This window comes from Microtus ochrogaster, unplaced genomic scaffold (assembly GCF_000317375.1).
Source record: "Microtus ochrogaster isolate Prairie Vole_2 unplaced genomic scaffold, MicOch1.0 UNK80, whole genome shotgun sequence".
NCBI classification, from domain to species: Eukaryota; Metazoa; Chordata; class Mammalia; order Rodentia; family Cricetidae; genus Microtus; species Microtus ochrogaster.
In genome coordinates this window covers 550900-562947 of record NW_004949178.1, presented here as the reverse complement: position 1 = coordinate 562947, position 12048 = coordinate 550900, and the positions used below count along the sequence as shown (strand labels likewise).

At 47.0% G+C, this 12048-nt stretch overlaps 1 protein-coding gene across 1 annotated transcript in view; it reads left to right on the top strand.

Annotated features, from left to right (window-relative positions):
* Nucleotides 1–1043: 1043 nt before the first annotated feature.
* Nucleotides 1044–12048, top strand: part of LOC101996676 (dehydrogenase/reductase SDR family member 4-like) — a 129066-nt gene continuing 118061 nt past the window's right edge. Inside the window, exons 1-2 of the mRNA XM_013354893.1 lie at nt 1044–1183; nt 2551–2728. Coding sequence (XP_013210347.1) covers nt 1044–1183; nt 2551–2728 — 318 coding nt within the window. The remainder of the gene's footprint in view (nt 1184–2550; nt 2729–12048) is intronic.

The window sequence follows — 12048 nt, the reverse complement described above, 5'->3', positions numbered from 1 at the left end:
TAAGAAATTAGACCCACGGATCCAGTAGGGCCCTAAGGAAACCTTGGTCACTGAAGCCAAATCCTCATTCTTCCATTCATTCGTTCGGCCCAGCAGATACCAGCCAGCAAGGGCCAGCGCCCAGCACCATCGCTCAGGCCCCGCGAGCCGAATGTTACAAGAAGAGCAAGAACAAGAGCAGCACAATCCTTTGGCAGAGACAATATTGGCTCTGAGGCTCAGAAAACAACCCGTCCCCTTCGCCCCCGGCACCAGGATAAAACTGAAGAACAGTCTAGAAGACTTGAAAAATGCAGTATCAGTGAAACAAGATGTGTAGTGTGTCCTAAAGCTTAAGATAAGATCAAAGTCATAAAACTTGTGACCCTTAAGCAGTCATTGGGGCTCTGCAAAGCCTGCTTATGTGTGGATCTTACGTCTTTGGTCCTTTCACGGCAAACCTGTGAATTATCTGCTCATCATCCTAAGGAGTCTCAGTGAACGGATGTTTGCTGAACCTCTATACATAAATGTGAGCACTTGATTCCAGGTAGCCAAAAACATTCCAGTTTAAAAGGTTGGACATGGGAAATCTTAAGCCCGTAAACACCGGACTAGATAGAGCCATAGCCTCTTGAGTTGACCCAGGCAGGTCGAGCCTATAGCCCATGACAACTGTGAATGCAACCCAACACATTTCTAAGTCTTCCTTTTGGATTTGATCCAGGAATATCCCCAGAGACGCTAAACAAAGAATGGTGTCCCATTGCAACAAAAACTTCCCTTCCCTCTCTGATCCTGGTCCTCCGTGCCTTCTCCTCACCACTGGCCCTAGAGCACTGAGGGAGTATGGAACAGTGAATGTTATGTCAAAGTGTTAGGTGCTCCTGCTAGACTGAACTTCCGCTAGAGAGTCCTAGCCCATGCCAGGCTCAGCCCAACACAGAGTATCAAAATAAACCCCTCCTTATAAGATCTGGTACTGTAACTATGTTTGCTTTTCTTTTCTAGAGGTCACCCTCTCTGTACCAAGCTCACCAAAAAGAAGAGCAAACAGAAACCCAATGTTTAGGCCTCTGATCCACGGCTGGAAGAGACTCCCAGCCCTTGTGCCTGCACTCTCTGTGAGAAGCACCAGTAATGGATCAAACTGCAGACTTGCACTGGCCAACAAAGTCGCTGTGGTTACAGGGTCCACAAATGGGTGAGAGCAACCCGTTGGGAACTCGGAAGCTGTGGGTATCTCTGGATTTGGCTGACCTCCTTGTCCTAACCTTGGCCCCACAAAGCAAGGCCTTAAGGCTTAAGAGTCTTGAGAATACGATTCTACTTAGAAACTCCAAGGGACTGGAGATAAAGCCAGTGCCAGATGTGTTACCAGCATGGCCCAATACAGGACACTCCATGGTGGATGGGCCCAAAATTCAGTAGGACTCATGAATGTATCGTGGAGTAACTCATCAGAGGAAGGTAGAAGGGATTCAACCATTGCTCCAAACTTCTTTTTTTTTAATTTTAAATTTATTTATTTATTAAGGATTTCTGCCTCCTCCCCGCCACTGCCTCCCATTTCCCTCCCCCTCCCCCTATCAAGTCCCCTTCCCTCATCAGCTCGAAGAGCAATCAGGGTTCCCTGACCTGTGGGAAGTCCAAGGACCGCCCACCTCCATCCAGGTTTAGTAAGGTGAGCATCCAAACTGCCTAGGCTCCCCCAAAGCCAGTATGTGCAGTAGGATCAAAAACCCATTGCCATTGTTCTTGAGTTCTCAGTAGTCCTCATTGTCCACTATGTTCAGCAAGTCCGGTTTTATCCCAGGCTTTTTCAGACCCAGGCCAGCTGGCCTTGGTGAATTCCTGATAGAACATCCCCATTTTCCCCTTGCGGTCCTGAGTTCCTTGCTCGTGCTCCCTCTCCTTCTGCTCCTGATTTGGACCTCGAGATTTCTGTCCGGTGCTCCAATGTGGGTCTCTGTCTCCTTTCATCGCCTGATGAAGGTTAATATTCAGGAGGATGCCTATATGTTTGTCTTTGGATTCATCTTCTTATTTAGCTTTTCTAGGATCGTGAATTATAAGCTTAATGTCATTTATTTATGGCTAGAAACCAAATATGAGTGAGTACATCCCATGTTCCTCTTTTTGGGTCTGGCTTACTTCACTCAGGATAGTGTTTTCTATTTCCATCTATTTGTACGCAAAATTTAATGCTCCAAACTTCTGTTAGTCGAAGGTAGTGCTGTGTGGGTTGATAGAGACATCCTTCCATGCCGAGTGCCTATGAGCACTCAGCAGCATTCAGAGACCTGGGTCAAAGAGCTCTATAGTAGCAACTGGCTTGGGGACCGGGCGTGGACAGTCGGTTGTGGAGATGAGGCCAAAATCGGATGAGGAACACAGATTCAATTCAGCCTTCTTAATCATGCAGAAGTAGGGCATGAAGCTAGCTGCTCTGGAGCAGCAGAGAAAACTAGTTTGATGCCTCGGGGAAAAAAAAAAAAAAAACATAGCAAGAAAGAAAGGGGTCAACCCAAGTCTGAACTGTCACAACATCCTCTCCATCCTTGCCCACAGGATTGGCTTCTCCATTGCTCGGCGTCTGGCCCAGGATGGGGCCCACGTGGTCATCAGCAGCCGGAAGCAGCAGAATGTGGACCGTGCAGTGGCCACACTGAAGGAGGAGGGGCTGTGTGTGACAGGCACTGTGTGCCATGTGGGGAAGGCAGAAGACCGGGAGCAACTGGTGGCCACGGTGAGAGTACAGGGGTCCAGCTTCTGTGATCCACTCGAGAGCAACCGGTTAAAGACTCCATTGCAGGACCTAACTCACCACCATGTCACTCAGTTCTGCTTGACAGTCCCATAATCTCCCCTGAACAGACCTGAGCAGGGAAAGCACATGTTCAGGACAGGAGGGAGATGTTGGAGTGGGAAGCCCTTTAGGAGGGAAGAAAGCTGCATCCACCCAACCCTCCTGGAAGACCAGACCCTTAGGGAGGATCCAAGCAGGGACAGAGATATTATAGAAAAACAAGTCCTGGTTCTTAGCCAGATCTAGAGCATTCAGGAAAATGGAGAGCTGGTCAGTGCATTCCAGGAAAGATGTTTTGAGGAACTGGAAGGTTGGGGTACCTGGGGTGGGAGCACAGAAGCCATCTGAGCTGAAATCCCAGCTCTGTTCAGAAGTTTGCTGTTGGCTCCTGAAGAGAGAACCAGCCATTCTCCAGCCTTGCTTAGGGTTGTTCCTCTCCAGGACTGGATCCAAGCGTATTCCCAGACCAACAAGAATGGTGTCCCACTGCAACCAAACTTCCCTTCCCCCCCCATGTCTCCTCCTCCCCTGCAGGCCCTGGAAAGCTGTGGGGGTGTGGACTTCCTGGTGTGTGTCGCAGGGACTAATCCCTTGGTGGGGAGTACCTTAAGGAGCAGTGAGCAGATCTGGGACAAGGTGAGAACTGGGGAAGCTAACAAGAGCTGATAGAGCTCCATCCTCAGCATCTGGATAACCCTCTCCCCGGGTAAGTTTGAACACCTAGGAGGAGTTAGCTCCCACACATCCGTGCTGTCCTAAGCTCACTACACAGAGCAAGGCCAGGGGTTCAGACTCCCTGAGCCTCAATTTCCCCATCTGTAAAACGGAGCAAAGAATGTCTAAGTTGAAATTCTGATCATCTAGAGAAGTGAATGTCTTTCTCCCTTGCCCAGAAATGTTTATTCTACAACACTGGCCCTTAGAGGCCATAATCCTGAAATTCAACCTTTCCTGGGTTTCCCTGATGGTATCTGCTGTGACCCAGGTGAAGCAGGTACCTTTGGAGCTAAGAAAAGATATCCCAGACTTCATGATCTCAGTCCCCAGAGACATCAACCTGATCCCTTTAGTACTGAACCTCAAGATGTCGCCTTAGCCCCATAAAGGCCTCAATAAATTTCCTTGGCAGAAGCATTGTGTACACATTCTACAGTGCATGTTTTCTGCTATGAAAGAACATGAAACTGATTCTATCTCTTCTCTCTTATTTGCTCTGATTTCAGATCCTGGGTGTGAATGTGAAGGCCCCAGCCCTGCTGCTGAGCCAGCTGCTGCCCCATATGGAAAATAGGGGGTAAGGATCAGGAAGTGGGAAAGGGAGGAGTTACCCGGTATGGAACGGGGAGCAGGGAAGCAAGAGTGTGCCAATAACACAAGCACAATAAAAGTTTGTCTTTCAGACTTCGGCATCACTAACAGAAATCAAAGAACCCTATCCATTATTGTGCCCAGAGAACGCAATGGTCCAGGAATTTGTCGATGAATCTTTTGAAAGGAGAATGGGGGGGTATGGAGGAAGTGAGGGGGTCCAGAAAAAGGAAGGCAGGAGTTCCCACAACTGTCCCGGAATCCAGAAATGAAAGTGACCTCTGTCGGCACACAGGCGCGCAGGCCACAGGGACTGGTGGACCTGAGGTGCCGCGGGGCATCTCTGTAGCCCGCTTCTCTGCCTTCTGTCACGGGCCGGACAGGGACCGGCCTGGTCAGCTCCGTGTAGTGTCACCTGTGAGGGAGACTGGGCACCACCGGGATTTTCCACTGATCTCAGTGGCTTGAGATGTTTTCTGAAATGTGTTTTTCTGGAGTTGAGCGTTTTTTGGGGGGAAGGGGGAGGGCAGGACCCCTGTCGCTGTTTTCCCAAGAACTGCAGACCCACCCCGTCTTTGTCTGTTTTCCTTCGTCAGCTGGGTATGGCAGCTGTCTTGAGAGGTCAAGGTTAGCAGCTACCTGGCCCAGTCTCGTTCTCCCTGAAAAACCTAGCAGGTCTCTTCTCTTGTAGCCGCTCCTGCTCTGAAGATGCTCGTCGGCAGTCTTCTGTGCCAACATGGCCCTCACTCTGTAACTCAGAGCGGTGAGCGGAGGTTGTTTCTGGGCCAAATGCTTTACACATACTGCCTAAAGACTCGGCTTCCAGGGCTGGGCATGTAACTTGGCACACGTGGAGTGTCTTCTCAGCATGCATAGGGTTCCCAGGGAGAAAAGAAAGCCAATCTCTCTTCCGACTGCACTGCTTCCCTGTCTGGTCCTGTGTTGGCGTTCTGAGTCCAGCAAGCACAGGCCGAATACTTGGTACAGGCAGGGTGTTGCTTCTCTAGACATAGCTGTTGCCTGTGAAATACAGCCAGCACTTCTTACTATGACAATGAAGCCCCGTTCCAGTTCCAACACAGGCATGCTGTAGGATTCGACTGAACCATATTTTCAAAAGGGCCACATTTGCAGGATAAAAATGGCCAAACATCTTTGCCCATATTCTCATTCCTCCCACTCTTCAACTGGACTTTGGGAGCTCAGTCCAGTGCTCCCATGAGGGTCTCTGCCTCTGTTTTCATCAGTTGCTGGATGAAGGTTCTATGGTGATATTTAAGATATTCATCAGTCAGAGCAGGGCAACGGTGGCACACACCTTTAATCCCAACACTCGGGAGGCAGGTGGATCTCTGTGAGTTCAAGGCCAGCCTGATCTACAAGAGTTAGTTCCAGGACAGGTTCCAAAACTACAGAGAAACCCTATCTTGGAAAAAAAAAAAAGCTATTCATCAGTCTGACTACAGGGCAAGTCAAGATCTGGCCCACTTTCCTTTATTAGGGTCTTAGGTAGGATCATCCTTGTGGATTCCTGGGAATTTCTCTAGAGCTAGGTTTCTGCTAACCCTATAATGGCTCCCTCAATCAAGATCTCTTTTCTTGCTCTCATCTCGACCATCCCATTCCCTCAAGTTCTCCTTGCCCCTCCCCTTCTCCCTTCCTTTTCCCCTTCTCTCCTCCTTTCTCCCCCCATCGGCATGCCCCCAATGTTGTCAGGAGATCTCGTCTATTTAGATCTATATATATTTTTTTCTTAGGGTTCACCTTATTACTTAGCTTCTCTGGGATCATGAATTGTAGGCTCAATATCCTTTGCTTATAGCTAGTATCCACATATGAATGAGTACATACCATATTCATCTTTTTGGGTCTGGGTTACCTCACTCAGCATAGTGTTTTCTAGTTCCATACATTTGCATGCAAAATTCAAGATGTTATTGTTTTTTACTGCTGATGGGTGCACCCACTGAAACAGTCTAACTGAGCTAATGGGAGCTCACCAACTCTGGCCGGAATGGGAAGGAAAAAGCATAGGACCAAACGAGTCCCTCTTAATCAAGACTGGGGCAGACTGAGGGGCCACTGGCAGTGGCACCAGGATTTATCCCTACTGCATGGGATAAATAAGGCTTTGGGGGATTCTATTCTCTTTAGATGGATGCCTTGCTCAACCTAGATATAGTAGGGAGGGCCTTGGACCTTCCCCAAAGCAATGTGTCTTACCCTCTCTGAGGATTGAAGTGGGATGGGGTGGGAAGGTATGGGAGGAAAGGAAGGAGTGGGAACTTGGATTGGTATGTATAATGAAAAAAGATTGTTTTCTTTTTAAAAGAAAATAATAAATTCTTTAAAGAGAGAGGAAAAAATGGCTAAACGGTAGCTCATAGGATGCAGTTCAATCCGATGGCTTTGGATTTTTCTTTTAGCAGCATGGTCCTGTCCATCAGAGGGTGCCCTCTGTGTGAGTCCGACACAAACAGACAAAAACAGCCAATACTGGCGCTGATATGTAGATTATTCTGTTTCCCGGTAGCTGACCTAGGCGCCTCTGCAGAACCCAGCTGCACAGAACTATCTAGAAAGATAATGAGAGGACCGCACGGGCTTTGAAGTCCGAGGCCTTTAGATGGGGGCTCATCACTACCGTGCATCCTGACATTCACGGTCTTCAGGTCGAGCTCAGATGGTTAACGGATTCCTGAACATAACCGACATAACAAATGCCAGCTCCCAAATGAAGTAAAAAAAAAATCTATCTATGTATTTACTATAATAAGTAATAAGTATTATTTGAAAGTAAAATGACCTGCAGCTTAGTTTATCATATAAGTAGTAGAGATATAATTTCATAATTCAATTCAGCTTGCCATTTACAAAAATATTAATTTATTACTATTATTCTGGGATCTAAGCAAGCCAAATTGCTTCAATTGTTTTTGAAGAAGACAGAATTTCATGAAATGAACTCCATTTAAAATATTTCCATCCAGTCTTGCCTACTTGCTAAAAGTCCTAATTATCCTTCTTCAAGACCCAATTTAAATGGAGCTTCCTGTACGCTGGAGAAAGCAGCACTCTCAACGTGTAATTCTATACTCAACAAATGCATCTCTCAGAAACCCAGGGTAAGGTTACAGCGCTCCGGGGCAGACAGGCGTCAGTCACTGAAGGACATTCTAAGCCACTTGCTTCCTGCAGGAGGAATTAGACAGCCGGTCTATAAAACCTATAAAACCTGAGACAAAAATTGGAGTGAAAGGCAGAGAAAATAGTAACATGAGCAAACCAAACCATCTATTCTGCAAAAACAAAACTGTCTTGGAGGTTTCAGAGAAATAAAAACATACAAAAATAATTTTCACATCAGAAAGATAGAAGTTGAGTTACACTGTTAAGAGATTCCTATGTTGTTTAGACAGAGCAAGGACATTATATTTTAATTAGTTAGACAGCTCCATTTTCCTTTCTGCACAGACAGCTCCAACAATGGCCACAGAGGACAAGATACATTTTTAAACTAAAAGGACAGGGAGGTAGAGACAAAACAAACAAAATCCAAAAGAAAACGAAAACAGACAGACAAAAGGGAACTGGGGTGGGTGGGACTTAAAAATCGCAGAATTGAAGGTTAGATGGTAAGGGATTTTTAGTTCATTGGTAAAACTGTTAAAATATAACAATCACCAAGCTGGGCCAGGGAGGTAAATAAAGTGCTTGCCTCATGAGCATGGGGACCTGCGCTTGCTCCACAGAACCCACAAAAGGAAGCCCTGTGCTTCACCACTGAAGGCCCTAGCCACCCAGCCTAGCCATGGAGGCAAGAGAGCTCAGTGAAACATCCCTCCTCAAAGACAGCGCATGACACCTGAGAATGACACCCAAGCGTGTCCTCCGATGTCAAGACACACTTGCATTCACACACTCATGTACACACACACACACACACACACACACACATACATTCAAGGGAGGAGGCTGGAGGAGGAGCAAGAGAGACTGGGAGCAATATAATACATAAATAAATAAAACCAAAATGTATTTTTTTAAAAATGGTGCTTTTGACAGATTGCTAGTGAAATTGATGAGGGAAAGAACAAATAATATCAGGAATAAAGACAAAAGCACCACTAGAGAGGCAAAAGGCAATAAAACGGCATTAAGCAAATGAGAATGCCAACCAGAAAACTTTGTGATAAACACAGGCTGAAACTGTAATGAAACACAATTTTTTAAAATCATATACCCTACCAAAATTAATTCAAGAACACATAGAAAATGGTTCTAGTCTATTTTTTCTTATTTTATTAGGTTTTGAGAACTTCAAATGCTCGTTTGGATCATATCCATCCTTTCCTTCACTCCTCCCAGAGCAACCTGCCCCATCCAATTTCCTGGCTTTTTTTTTTTATTCTCTCTTGTCCTCAGCGCAGGGTGGGTCTCCATGTCCACAGCTCTGTGCTGGGAGTAGGTCTGAGTTGAGCTCATGTAGATCTTGTGCACACCATCACAACAGCTGTGCACTTATCTGAACAGCTGTCGTGCCGTGTCTGGAAAACATGGTTTCACTGTAGTCATCCAAAACCTCTGGTTCTTAAACTCTTCAGCAGCCTCATGGGGAGGAGGAGGTTTGAGCGAGTTGTCCCGTGTCGGCTAAGCTCTATTCTCTTCGCCTTGACCAACTATGGGTTTCTGCGTCAATCCCCATCAGCCACAACAGAAGCTTCTCCAATGAGGGTTGAGAGATATGAGAGTCAGTTTGACAGGCGGTGGTGGTACACACCTTTAATACCAACACTCAAGAGGAAGAGAAAGGCAGATCTCTGTGAGTTCAGGGTTAGCCTGGTTTAAAAAGAAAGTTCCAGAACAGCCAGAGCTATGTAATAGGTAGATCTTGTCTCAAAAATAAAACAGCATTAAGTTTATACTATGTCCATTTAGCAATAGTAATCCACAGTCTACTTCTTTCCAAAAACAGAATCCAAACACAGGCGGCCTTTCTGTTACTATAACCTGATACACATTATCGAGGACATAGAGGAAAAGGAAGATAAATCCTGCCTGGCCTAAACTGTTCTCTGTGATTCCCATGCCTCCCATCCCCAAACACCAACTCTATTCTCAGTCACACAGAAGATAACCGGGGTCAGCTTATGTTCTGTCCCTCTTTATCTTGCCAGACAAGGTTCCGTGGTCCTGGTGTCCTCGGTGGCAGCCTATATACCAGTTCCTGTAAGTATGACTCTCTGTGGCTCCAGTCAGATTAGAGGAAACTCCCCTTTTTCAGAAAATGGGGTGTATGGAGATAACCGGACGTTTAACAGAGGCTTTCTCAGAACTGTGCATAGGCAAAAGAGGCATTTCATCTTCTATAAATGCCTGTAGGAGGATCATGTGCCGTCTCTTCTGGACACTGACTTCCAGACTCGGTGATCAGGATACTAACCAGGACAGATTCCCTGAGAAGAACGCAGGAAACACAAATCCTCAATTCCAGTCTCCCCATCTGGCCCTCTTTCTGTCCTCAGAGGCTGGGAGTCTACAATGTCAGTAAAACAGCCCTGCTGGGACTAACCAAGACCCTGGCAGTAGAGCTAGCGCCGAAGAACATTCGAGTGAACTGCTTAGCACCAGGCGTCATCAACACAGACTTCGGCCGGATGGTGAGGACCAAGGGCAAGAAGCTTGTCCAGCCCCTGAGTTCTGGGCGCCTGCCACCTCCTAGATATGCCCCTGCACTCTTTTTTATAAATCTCTCATATGATCATCCTGACCACAATTTCCCCTCCCTCCATACCTCCGAGTTGTCGGCCTGCCACTTCCCCTCTCCCAGAGATCCACTCCTCTTTCCCTTCAGTAAAGAGCAGTGCCCCAGCGATATCAGCCAAACACAGCATTACAAGATACAAAACCAGGCACCAACCATATCAAGGCTGGACCAAGCGACCCAGTAGGAGGACAAGGGTCCCACGAGCTGGCGAAAGAGTCAGAGACACCCCTCTCCCATTGTGAGGAGTCCTAGAAAAACACCGAGCCAAACAACCACAGCATGAGTGCAGAGGCTCTAGTTTGGACCCATGCAGGCTCAATGATTGTCGCTTCAGTCCCTGTGAGCGTATGCGACCCCTGCTTAGTTGCTTCTGTGGGCCGTGTTCTCCTAGTGGGTCCTGCAGTCTTAGGCTTAAAACTTTGGTCTCCTTTTCACTCAGATGTTCTGGTCCACAGCTTTGGGAATCCACATTAGAATCAAAATCAGGGTCATCCCAGAGTGTCCCCAGAGAAGCCCTTTCACGAACATACAGCATACGTCCTGCAGAGCCCATGTGACTGCATCCTGCGTGAACGGGACTCTAATTTTTGACTTTGCCTTTAGCTCACTGAAGACCCGACCTTTGAGGACCATTTGAAGTACTTCTATGGAATGCAGAGGTAGGTTATCGTGAGGCAGACTCCCCTGTAGATCTGAATTAGCATGACCTCAGAACCTACATGAAAGAGGAGACGTCAGAGTCTGTTGCTCTGTGGATCATTAGCCGCTCCCCTTTCTAGGATCTGAAGATTCCCCAAAGGCTCCTCGCAGAGCCCACAAGCCTCCACTTGTAGATCTTTGCTCATCCCCACCGGGTCTTGATTCGGCAGCTTCCCACAAGCGCATGGGGCTGATGTGAGGTCATCACTGTTTCAGCCTCCTCTCCTCTCTCCATACAGAGTGGGTCAGCCTGAGGACTGTGCAGGAATCGTGTCTTTCCTGTGCTCCCCAGAGGCCAGCTATATCACTGGTGAGAACATCGCTGTAGCTGGCTGGTCCCCCCACCTCTGAGGGGTCAGAGCTCAGGCTTGCCTCCCATGTCCCTAAGGCCATATGTGATAATGTTTTTAAAAATAAGCCTGTGTTCCAAATGTGTACACTTTGGCTCAAAGTTTTTAGAGAAATAAAACCTCATCAGAAAAGAGTTTGTAATGCAAAACTTGATTAAAAGGAACAAAACAATCTCAGTTTTCCAGAAAACAAAATGTGGGGCTCAGGAATCTTGGGTAAAAAGAAGAAAGTGTAGTTGGGCAGGGAGTGCTAGAAGCAAGGACAGCAAATTGGTTTTCTGTGCACGTTACTAAATGCTTTCGTGCAGAGTATTTCCTAAAGGGTCCTGTGAGCCTGGTCTCTTAATAGCTAATTCTGCAGCTAAGGAAGCTGAGACCTAGAGTCGATGCTCTGAGAAGACATACTTAGTGTGTGAGCCGGAGCTGAACAACAGGGTAGAAGTAGCCTGGACTCACGCCCGAGGGAAGAGCACTTCCAGGCTGCTCATTCTCCGGTCAGGTTCATAGCTAACTGCTTCCCTGCACACGCCTGCTACAGTGTACTAGCTGAAGAAATCCTTTGTTACCTCGGGTATGTCTTATAATTATGGGAAGCTAGCTAACATACACAGAATGACAGCTGAGGTTTTCCTTCTGAAAACTCAACTCCAGGGTTCCCCAGAGTCCAAAGATTCTCAGATAGTTGACACAAACCATCACTGCCCTCTACCGCGGCTGGGTCAGAAGCATCAGCACCTGGAAGGGACAGAAAAATATATCTCAGTGCCCTTCTACTGACCCTTAGAGAAAGATGTAAGCAAAAAGAGAATACGGAGTGGAGAGAGCCAAACGGAGGTATAGAGAAAGGAGAACCCAAGCAGATATGTTTAGAGACCACACCTGTAAGAAGCAACACAAATTACAGAGCCAGACCAACTCAGAGATCTCCTACCCCAGATGCTAAACCAGTGAGTGGGTATACTGGATGAATTCCTTAAGAGCACACATCATACACACACATGTGCATATGTACACGAAGCAGGTGTACATGGACTATGCTCTCGGAGGACCTCAAGGATTCTTCCTTGACTGAAATAAAGAGAAATATACTAAGGGAAACCAACATCGCTGGGAAGCTTAAGGGTTTTTGTAAGCTA